Source organism: Thermobia domestica, chromosome 5 (assembly GCF_964235325.1).
Source record: "Thermobia domestica chromosome 5, izTheDome1.hap1.1, whole genome shotgun sequence".
Taxonomy (NCBI): domain Eukaryota; kingdom Metazoa; phylum Arthropoda; class Insecta; order Zygentoma; family Lepismatidae; genus Thermobia; species Thermobia domestica.
Genome location: NC_137458.1, coordinates 204012037 through 204024350, shown reverse-complemented (window position 1 = coordinate 204024350; position 12314 = coordinate 204012037). Strand labels below are relative to the sequence as shown.

At 37.6% G+C, this 12314-nt stretch overlaps 1 protein-coding gene across 3 annotated transcripts in view; it reads left to right on the top strand.

The window, feature by feature from the left end:
* LOC145686354 (uncharacterized) overlaps nt 1-12087 on the top strand; it is a 91066-nt gene extending 78979 nt beyond the window's left edge. For all 3 annotated transcript variants that reach the window (XM_081759607.1, XM_081759606.1, XM_081759608.1), the window contains exon 8: nt 7223-12087. In XM_081759607.1, coding sequence (XP_081615733.1) covers nt 7223-7411 — 189 coding nt within the window. In that variant the 3' untranslated portion in view covers nt 7412-12087. The remainder of the gene's footprint in view (nt 1-7222) is intronic.
* Nucleotides 12088-12314: the final 227 nt, after the last annotated feature.

Genomic DNA, 12314 nt, shown 5'->3' with positions numbered 1-12314 from the left:
TGGGAGCTCGGAGCACACAAATTCTTGTTGAATTTGTACAACTTCATGTTCACCAATACTAAAGAGAGATATATAAATACATAATACATACCATTTGAAAGAGTGAAGTTCGCAGGGTACATTTGATTGATTGAATTGGGATATGGGTTAGTGGAGATGTCAGCATCGGAGTCATGTGTCACAATAGTGTACGTTTATGACGTTTTTAATTAATCAAATTAATTCAATGTATGCCCCTACATATTATCCTATAAATATTCAGTCGGTACTCCATTCTTGCCAAACGTCTTGCAGCAGGTTTTGAGTGAAATGGTTAGCGATTTTGATTCACCTTCGTAATGCCGGTAGAGGAACGTAAACAATATATTTTACAAACGAGGGTGATGCATCTATCATTGAGGGAAGATGACGCGTAAAGGCCAGGTGTTACCGAAGAAATAGTCAAAACATTGCGTAAAATGTCGATTCTGAGTTCCAAGAAATCTGTGCGGAGAGCTTGTCGGGTATTGAATATCTCTGAGTCCACAATAAGGAAGCTTCTAATCAAACGATTGAGATTGTACCCGTACAAAGTGCACCTGGCACAAAAAATATAGTCTGATCTAACCAAACGTCCGGCGTTCTGCGATACCTTGCAATTAAGTGAGAAAACGAAGGTTTGTTGGAACGAATCATCCTTTGTTACCTTTTCCTTGATGACAGATGTTAATCTTTTCATTTGTAAAGGACAATGTTTACATCTTTACACTGCCTAATAACGAACAGGGATCAAAACCCCAAAGCCCCTATCCTCAAGACAAGAATACAAAAGATTTAGCAAGAATAGAAATACCAACAAGATATTTGTAGGTTGACTCACGAAGTGCACGTTGAATGCTTTCGAGTTCATTAAAAACTTCACGAATATAAACTACGAATTTCATGCTTTCAAAGAGGTGTATTTCCTGCCCTTTTTCTCCTCAGTATTGATAATATACAGCATGTCTACAGATTTCTTGATTTGAAGTAACCATAAGATCAAAATTTATTAAAATATTTTTACTTTTGTGGATAAGTTTCATCAGTTCGTCAGGTTTTATGTGGTATCAGTTCATTACAGACACTCGAGATGCGTTCCACGTGTTACCCGGCAAACATCCATGCGATCATCAAGCTCGGACCACGCTCACCAAAGCATATCCAGTGTGTCCAAATTGAGACTCAGTGATACATTGCGTTTTATAGAGTCACTTTCAACTACCAGTATGGGTGCGAGCGGTCCCGGGTTCGATTCCCGGTGGGGTCACTCGGTCAAAAAAGTGTAACACGCTTTTTCAGGCCAGCCACCCTGAATGAGGTTTTCCTGGGTTTTCCTCATTCACAACAGGCAAATGCCGGGGTGGTACCTAACTTATAGGTCCCAGGCCGCCTCCTTCCCTCCCCAATCCTTTCTTCCTTTCCTTTCCCCGGATTGTGTGCTCGCCGAGGGACGTCATCCCTCAAATCGTGACGGGCTAAATGGCCTTAGATGCCGAAAGCCCAGAAATCTAAATCCTAAATCCTCAACTACCAGTATGGGATGCGGATTCTCACTCACCTATATTCGCACATTGTGTCTGTTCACTTTCCTTATACATGGAATGTTGGCTCATCACTTAAAAAAAATAAAATAAAATATAAAAAAAAAAAATCTTTGATAACAGGTTGTCTTTTTTGTCCATTAATTGCTGGAGATCAGTGCAGAATTTAAGTCTCTTTGGATTTTATCCGGTTTGAACTATAGCACAAATCATAGTTTGTAAGCTGGAAGTGGAAGCGATTGCGTAAGATCTTGCTTACCAGGCGGTTTGGGATTTGTAACTCTTTATTAGCTCGGTTGACTTTTCCGGGCTTCGCAAAATGGTTTATCTGATGCGATCAAAACTTGATTTGAAACTGGTGGTTAGTCTGAATGTTCCTTTTTCTGGTCACAAATGTATTCTTCGCAATAAAATTATTATACTATTTCAAAATTGACTTGTTCCTAGATAAGTTCAGATAAAATTTGTGATTGAAAGCACGCTGCACCAATTCAACACTTTTTTGTTGAATTAAAATCACACACCAGTTGCATTGCCATTGGTGAGTGTCATCTTGAAGTTGATTTCACTGCCTCCTAATAGTACAAGGATTCTGCAGATAAACAAGAAACAAACGTTTTGAGAATGTATTCACTAGCACCGTATATTTCAACATACTCCTATATGTTCTGATTTTACAACAACTTCAAATCAAAGAGTGGCTCTATCACAGTCATATGGTCAGTGCACACATCTTCGGCGCGGGAGACCCGGGTTCGACTCCCGCTGGAAGCTCATGCGGTTCGGATCGTTAAACTGTAGATCCGTGTCTTATATAAGTTTCGTACTGAAAGGGACGTTAAACTCTAACCAATCAATCAAACTATATAAAATTGACTAATAGTTAGTGCGCACCGTTATAGGCTTGTGCTGAAAGACAATCAATGCATCTCTATTTTTGTATGATACACGGAAAACGAATATAATATGAAGAAACAATCTGATGATTCTCAATATGAAAATATTTTATTGTTTTGCATTATAATATTTTCATTAGTTAAACTCCAAAGTTCTTCTATAGCATATTTAAGAAGCTTTGAGAACTTAAATAACTAATAACAAATAGACACGAGAAAAGAAATGAAAGATAAAAGAATTAACAGGTAAATAATAATGCAAATTTACTATCTACAAAACCTTTTCATCAATATTTTCTCCTGTGTAGTTTACACCCAGGATTCTGCATAGTGTAATATTTAGATATTTTAACGAGACTACAGAAATATTGAAAGGTGTATTCTTGCACAAGTACATACATATATTAGTTTTCGTCATGGGTTCCATTGAGTTGGGCACGTTTATGTCAAGTTTTGGTAGGTCAAAACTTCCTTTACACAGGTAACGTTTATTGTAGCATTTCGCAGAAATCTTCCTTGTTGCTGGCGTACCTGTTACCTGTATTTGTGCTTTTAGTACTAAATCAAATAAGTGGTAGTTTCATGGAGTCAGATTGGGACTTCAGAGAGTGTGGGACAATTTCCCACCCAAATCTGGCAACCACATCCCTCGCTAATTGTGTGTAGAATAGCCCTGTCATATAATCTCCCAATGCATGGCGCTCATCGTGCAATACACTTCCCGGCATTTTTATACGCTAACCAGCTCCTGGATAGAAGTGTGTCCTATTTCAACAATGCATAGAACTTCCTAACAGAAATGCGAATATCTGCTTGGAAGAGTTTCTTCCTACACACAACCGCGTTCCATTGGAGGTTGTTCTTCAGCGGTGATTTGTACGCGAATAGTTGCTGATCTCTGTTTTCATCCTTAAAATGCTTTGCGTATTTACTAACGCTATTGACTCCTTTGTATTTTACCATAACTTTCTCGAACCAGACGTGAGTGCGTACCACTGACCAGGAATTCAAGTAGTGCACGCTAGCAAAACAACTTATCAACATTAGCCGTTTTATTTGACTGGCCACAGCACACCCGTACTACATCAGTTACAGTGGCTGTCAACAGATGGATCCACCTATAAAATGCAGCAATTTGCTCTACATCTTCATTTACGCTTAAAAAACAAAAATAGTTGATCGTGAACTGTAATGCAGATTTTGTAGATTATTTTGACTAGTAAATTTATATCCCCCCCCCCCATTCTTCCTGCCATCTTTAGAAAGACAGAGGATATAGTGAATTGATAGTTTTATTTATTATATTTTATTTTACTTTTATTTTTGCATCCTCAGCACTCAATTTTCCGTTTTGGAATTACTTCGTTAATATTTACATGTGAAAACTAATGCATCAAAGGTCTCCTTTCAAGTATAAAATTCCTAGTTTGACATTTTCCTGTACTAGTACACGTGCGATTTTCCTCCATTAATAGTTCATAAGGAATATATCTGCAGCATGTTCCTGGACACCAAAATGATCATACAAGATAATTTGAATTTAGTTCATATCGATGTTTAGACAGGATATATATCTATGTTAGTTTGACGAGTGGCGCGATTCGTTAAAATATTGCAGTGTCACTGCTGTGAAGGTCGAACATTAGCATGAATCATTACCAAGATGTTGGACATGCTTCATCTAGCTAAAATAATTCAGTATATCGGGATTTATCCTGAAATACATTTCGAAGTACAGAAGATTGGTCCACATTTACGGAAACGATTTTGTGTCCCCCTACAATAGGGCGTAAAGCCGTATTTCTACCAGCGTTTGTGCTCTATATGACGACCCTGACTATAAGCTATAGCCCGACACTGAAGTTTCCATTGACGTAGGCTTCTGTTCAGAAAAATCTGATCAAGTTTGGGCCACTCCTCCTTACAAACTTTCCACAAGCCAATCAATGTGCGTGGGCGACGTAAGGAAATCGCTCGCTTCAAACACCCGAAAGCACAAAAGTCCATTGGTGCAGCGTCGGGAGACTTGACAGGGATGTCTGAATATGGGATAGCATGGATTCCAGTTTCACGCGCTTTGCGAGCCATGTATGCCACAGTTGTTCGAGCTGTGTGGCTGGCTGCTTTGTCTAATACTTTCGACACCTCAGCACCATACAACGACTAAATACGCTGCCGGTATAATGGCTCCAGAACGTGCTGTTGATAGTATGCTGCGTTAATTTTCACATTTCGTGCAACTTTATACAGGGGAAGTTTCCCTCTATGGCAAAATCCTGCAACCACTGTGAAGCCACTGGAAAAACTCGCGGCACGTGCAGACCCAATTGGCATGATCCTTGGCATCCTTGGGATGATAGTAAGTGGCTGGAACCAGCTTGGAGTTTGACAAGTAGATTCAGGCCTCGTCTAACATAACCACATATTTCCATTTGTTACCCGCTAAATACCATTCATAGAGCCGTTTGCAATGGACCCTGCGTTCCCGGATGTGTTTGGCTGTGAGTGTGAACACGTGGCTTATGCTTCATTTGCAGGCGTAAATCCTGGCTGATTATCCTCTGCATAGTTGATTTGGATCTTCTAGTACTCTTGGCAATGTCTCTTTGTGGCCGCGGATTCTTCTGGGTCACCAACTTCTGCACTTGTCGAACCACATCCATTGTATGTTTGGAACGGGGGTGTTGTTTTCGTACCACTGTGCGCACATCCGCTTCCCCTGACTGCATTTTTGTTGCGTTTGAGTACATTGGCAATAACTCTTGGCAGTACCCCTTCCAGAATGGGGTCACATTTGGAGGCATTTTACACTCGGAGCACTTCACTTCCTGCTACCGAATTCTCTACACAACTGGTTTCTGATTGCTCTGCTGTGCTTCCTGTCTGCCAGCGCCCCTGGCGGACGTTCCACTTCGTTTCCATAAATGTGGATGGACCTTCTGTATCTTCTGATTTTCTTGGGGAAGTACAGAAGCTCAGCAGTATAAGATTATTTTTGGTCTGAAGGGATGTTGATACTACATCATGTGGGCGACATGATTAAGAATTGAATAAAGATATGTAAATTTTCAGACAAAAAAAAAAAAAAAAAAAAATCAACGAAAACATAGAAACCATATATAAATATTTAAGGTATCGAAAAGCTATTGAGACTTCTGCGCACAAGGTGATGTTAGTGTCCCAAATCTCAAGATGTACGAGTCGGAGCGAGTCAGGCCTAACGTTATTTGACAGTTGAAACTAGTTGATGTGCAAAAAATGTTGCAAATCTTGTAACCAGACGTAAGATGTTGCGCCGTGAAGTTGAGTGAACTGTCCGCACAACTTCACTACGTTATGCAATTTCATTTCGATGAAGACGCAGATATTGCGTAGCCCGTGAAAATATTTGTGTTGTTTACTGCTAAGATACGTTATTAAACTTAACAGACAAAAAGTCGTTCAATCGCATTCGTTTCGGAAATTTCGATGTCCAAGATGCTCCACGAAGTGGACGACCAATCACAGAAAAAAATGGATGATATTATTTAAAATAAAAAAAATATGTCGACCAAGAGCGGCATATGGGATAGCACGTAGTCATGACTTCGGCAGTGGCCTAAACATCCATCACTAAACTATTTGAAGCTGGCTACAGAAAGAAGTTCAACTTTGGGTGCCACATCATCAGACTCAAAAACATTAACTCGATTGAATTTCCGTCTGCGAATCTCTTGAAACGTAACGAACTCCAGTCACTTCGTAACCGTTGCTTACGAGTGATGAAAAGTAGGTAACCTACGACAACAATGTGTCAGAAAGATCGTGGTCGAAATGAGAAGAAGGTCCACAGTCTGTCGCAAAACCCACAACAACAGCTACAAGAAAATTATGCTGTGCAGTTTTGATGGGATTAGAAGAGCATCGTGCATCACAAGCTGCTGCTGCGGGGCAGAATAATAGACTTGGATCTGTACTGTCGGCAACTAGCACCAAGTGCACGTAGCAATTCAAAGGAAACTGCTGGGGGCTGCGGTGGCTCAGTGGTAGAGCGTTCACTTTTGGTTCGTGGAGTCGTTTGTTCGATCCCAGCTCGCGCAAGTGAACTTTGTGGTGGACAAACACCGTGTGCGTGTTTTCTCGGGGTTCTGTTTCCTCCTTTTTTCTTCATTCCACCATTTCATTCATTTCTTATCATCACCGTTTCCTTTAGCCTAGCCGGCATAATCGTGGGACGTAAAACTTAGATTTCATTTCATTTCAAGAAACTACCGGAATTCGCAACAGAATGGGTGTCTTATGTCACACTGTCAACGACAGGCAGCGTACATCTTAAATAACCCGTTAGAAATCGCGAGAACTTGGCTGAGAGATTTTAAGGCATCCACCGTATAGCACGGACTTCCAAAGGCTCAGTACTTAATAGACAACCTGATATTCGTTAATACACGAAGTGTGAAAAAATGCACATCGAACCCGGGTCTCCGACTTGTCGATACGTTAATTACTACACTGTCCATTTTACAGCTAATCGTTATTTTAATATTGTTGCTGTGACACTCACATACTTTTTTCTTGTCAGTTATCACCCACATAAGATGCTCCTTTATACATCGTAGACTACCACATGGCATAAAGTGGCATAGAATTATCTTACTGAAAAACTCAGCGTTCACTTCGTAATATACGTAGCAAAACATAGTTGTCTATCGTATGTTATATACTAGTTAAATTCTTATGAATGCGATTTTGAATTCTCACAATTAATTTTGTTTTTTGTTTTTAAAGGATGCTCTGGAAATGATAAGGAAAGGGGAAATGGGTATAAAACCAGCGGCGAGAGCTTTCAACATTCCAGTCGCAACGCTTCACCATGCAGCCCGACGTTGCAGGATAACGAGTCCAATGCAACAGGGAGGTAATAAACTTACACAGTGCGTAGTCAAGGTCCAAAGTGTTAGTAAGTCACCATCTTAGCGCAAGATTAATGCAGGTACTTATTCTTCAGATGGGTGTTACTATTTAAGGAAACTTTTAAAATGTAAGAAGAGTACAAAAGTCTTAAATTGTATTTCAATATAAATACGTGTCTTTTGTTTATTATTCTTAAAGTAAGGAGGAATATACAAACTGTTGCATTCATATAGAATGTAATCATCTCAACTTTGCTAGTTGTAGCGGTCAAGAAAAGCTTAAGGTGGTTTAATAACTGTGTAAAGTAGTCTGCGTTTTATACCAAAGAATAGCAGTGATTTTCAAGGTTTTTTTTAGCAGTGTAGAAAATAAAAACACTCACAAGTTTCCCAAACCAAGAGCTGACATGAGATACATATGTATGCTACCCGCTGGATATGAAAGTTTGTTTCTGAAGTAATGTATTAAATACAAGACATACCAAACCATATTGTTCGAAAATAATAATAATGGCCGATTTTCAGAGGTTTTCCATTGCACTGCTCCTTAAGCCCTGCGACCAATTCAATTATAGCGCGATTTTTACTAGTGTTCGCATGATGTTCATGTAGGTGATTGAGCTATAGCTGCTATTTAATCTTGTAAAAGCGATTTGCGTAACCTGTTAGGAAGTAATTGTCTGTAATACGCGTACGGGACAAATCTTTCGTAATGTGGTCGAAGGATTTGACGAGATGGTAACGTCTTTTAGTCTGTGGTTTGAAAAATTTCTTTCTATTGACACGAGTTTTGAGTTTGAATATGACGAGGCATGAGAATAATGTTCGAAAGGTCACGATACACTGTGAGAACTTGTCGGGACGGTTCATTGTGTCAGTGTAAATAATATCCGAATATCATCAACTGTGTAAGACTAAGAACCGTACATTTGGCTGAGCAGCAGAGCGTGTTCAAGGTTAGCAGTAAAAGTCTGTTTTGGAATGAAAGAGAGTCCCTTAACTTTGTGATAAGGAACTAATTTATGCAAGAAAATTGGAAAAATTTGGACAACCTTGGTCTATTGAAACATCCTGAGTTAGGAATGTCAAAATCAGTTACGTATCTTATATTCCCAGTGTAGGGCATATGTTCATCAGCGTACAATTGTGCGGGCCGCAAGAAAATAAAAGCCATTTTTTTATTGAGTAATGCATTTAAAAAGTGACTAAATACATAAAGCGTACCTAATACTGTAGTTTTTATTATTATTATTATTATTATTATGATTATTATTATTATTATTATTATTATTTTTAAATAGAAGGAACAAAGGAAAATCCTGGTACTTGGTGGATACCTGTTTTTTCTTTCCCGCCACCTGGCAATTTTTCCTGCAACCAGCTTTTGAGTGTCTAGAGACATGATGGCCTCACTATCGATTTTCAGAACCGAAGTCAGATGAGTTTCAGTTAACTGGATCTCACTAGGAACTTGTTCCTTTTCATAAATGAGAAAAGTTGTTCAATTGACTCATACGACTAAACATAAAAATCACGTACGATGCAAATTTGCAGGTTGCGGGGAACTACTCAGGAATGCATTTGTAAAATTTGTGGATACCCACTTCATTGAATTTTTGCTTTAGAGTTGAGTCGCACTGGATTTCTATCGCTTTCATCTGTAAATGGGCTGTCACTTTCTCAACGTTGGGACGACCAAGGGTGGCATGTGGGCTGCGAGTTTCACATGCCTATCGTACACCAACTGCGACAGCTGAATTATGCATGATGCTTCACAAAATTAGTTTTTGAAAGCTGCTATCATATGCTGTGCAGAACCAGTTGTTCCAAACGACTGTTGATGAAAGAGAAGATTATCATCTATTCAATGGTAGCACAAAGCCTCATATGTCGCAAGTGATGAAAAGTCGTATATTATCTGAGGTACAAATCCTCCTACGTCCTGTATACTCTCCTTTAATGTCATTTACTAATTTCCCCTTTTTCATGAATGTGACCAGCTATCTGAAGGGTAGATTCTTCAGAAACCGAGGAAAGACCGAAAATTACTTTCTAGAATTGTTTTCCCATTCAGCAGCCGTATGTGTTCTAAACTAATGTTTAAGCACTGTCACTCACCAACAGACTTGCTAACGAAGCCAATTTCAAAGAAATGTGCTGTGATGTGTATATTTCATTTCCAAATCGGCCAATATTTTCCGAACAACCTGGTAAGTTCAGGTCAGTTTAATCACAACCAAATTTGGGATACAAATTTGGCGGCACTTTCAATTTTATGTACTTTCAAATCCTCGTAAGAATTTTATTTGTTCTTCAAAGATCTGCCAATATTATCTCTCAGTTTGCATTGTAAGAAGCTAAGTTTAGATAATCTTTTTGCCTATGCAAGTATAAGCAGTGTTGTATTTAGATTTTCTTTTCTGCCCTGTATGAAATAAAGCGAATAGTGTAACCATATTAATTACAAAGTAGTTATTTATTGTACTCGCATGAGAGACGGTGAAGTGATCCGAAAGATGTCCGTGTTTATGTCGCTTAATCATCATGGCAGGCACTCAAGGACAAATGTTGTATGTTTAATTAGTTACTCTTTAATTTATATATTCAATTTATACATAACAATGATAAATATTAATCAAGTTGAAAGGAAAGAGGAGATGATCAAATTATTCTTTTCGTTCTGAATTCTATAATAATGAAGTATACGGACAAAATCTCTTGGCCAAAACATCGCCGCTCAAAATCTCGCGTGGCTATAACCCCACCATAACAACATGTAATTACGGAATAATAATAATAATCGTAACAATAATACTAATGATAATAGCTCCCTCCGCTGGCTAGTGCATGAGTCTTTTGTACACATGGTCCCGGGTACGATTCCAGTGGGAGAATACAAAAAATTAATTTCACAATCATTCACTTTCATTAATCATCCGTTTTCTTTGCCTAAAAGTCATCGTGAGATGTAAAACTAATAATAATAATAATAATAATAATGATGATGATGACTTACATAACATGGGATCAGAATTGCTTACTTTAAACATGACAAGGGTAAAAAAAAATGAAGGGTTCAAAGTGAATGACTATAGAAACCTTATCCATTAATTCCAGTTCGGTTAAATTATTTATTGAATGTGAACTGCGATAATTTTTGAAGGCAGTGTTATATGTATAGGGAAGTAACTGCTACGCTTTCTTTCCTTCATTCTCTTTTTAAAATTAGTAAAATCGCTTATGTTGTATGTCTTGTCCTTTATTTATAATAATAATTATTTTCTAAAAGTACATTGGAAATTATCTTACGTATTGTTTCAATGTAATTGTTGTGAACTCTAAACATAACGGACACCGATGGGCCGTGATTATTTGTCTATAAATGAGAGGTGCCGTTGCAGACAGGTTACACAAATTTAGGTTACTGACAGCTCATACGGTAATTGTGTAGATCATGCAGTAAATACAGGGTGGTGCACGAGAACGTAATCAGTGTTTGTCAAAATCCTAAGAGCTTCAATGGCAAATATGGATATACAACAGTCCTTTGCAAATCAGTTAATTGGTTTCTTGTTATGCAAAATCGCGTTGTTCGAAGTCTGTTTATGATGGATTTAAATCGAATTTTTTTATCACAAAAATTTAGGATAGTAAGAAAAGTGGTTATTTAAAAAAAAAATAATTGAAAAACCTATTGCCAGTTCGTAAATACATTTAATAAAATCCGTGTTAGAGCAAAACTCCACGTTGTTCGAATCTTCAGTGGTACGATCAAGGAATTCTAAGATCCCAGTCACCCCCTATGAATTTGATTCCCACCTCGAACAAAATCTTCTGGAAGAGAGCCTGATCTCGAGCTCATGTTGTCCTTTCCCCTGTAAAAATTCTTTAATTCACGTATTGGCTGTACTAAATGTAACGCAATAAGAACGTGTAACATTATAAATAATGAAAAGTTACTATGCACAGAGAAAAAAAAAAAATAATAATAAAGTTCAGCTTCTAACTGTTGTGTGGTGATTCACCAGGTAATTAACATATGATGAAGAGATTTTCTGGAAATTGTATTTTCTCTCGACTAAACTGTACCGTTTTTTTAATTGCAGAAAGTGTTTTCTGTGCTCAGTATATTTAATGTGTGAATAGTTTTTTGTCGGTTATGAAGAAGTTACTAAAATATTAGGGGAGGGAAAGAGATTGTCCGTCAAATAGAATTTCCGTGACAATATATATCTAAACTGTATATATTTTCGCAGGGACTAAAAATGGTCCATATTATTATGTCTGTTATTGAGAGGTGTCTGCTAATTGAAGTTCCATTGTATATGTCATTTTTAATATATATAAAGCAATATTTTGAACATTTTACCCTGAACAAATCGCTGTAGCGAGATTTTGTGCTAGGCAAGATTTCGTCCCGCGAAGTTCTGAGTAGACGAGACGTTGGTGGGCGATGTTTTGGCCAGTTGAGGTTCTGTCTGCGAGTTTTCGCCTGCGAGATTTTGTACCCAAACTAAATAATGATTTTACGTTTATCAGAAAGTTTACTAAATGAAGTAGATTTTTTTTCAATAAAACTGTTTTCAAAACAAGTTTTCTATACGTATGTTAATATTCGTTATCATGTTCTTTTTTTCCTCATATATATTGTATATATGACTTGTACAGATTGTACATATGACTTACTCAAATTATATATATATATATTGTAACTAATTTGGCAATAAATATAAAAGATAACTTTGTAGCTAAAATTTTTATTCTGTGTCTGTGTTCGTTCCCTCGTCCTTCATTAACGTGTATAAACAAAGGGAGTTTAATGAAATTTCCGGAAACAATTTATAGTAGAGAATTACTAGGAAACTTTTGGTACACGCAATATTATTTACACTTTAACAAACTAAATTAAACATACTATTTAAATATACCAAATGGGAAAATTACAAGTATTTATGATGTATGCAGAA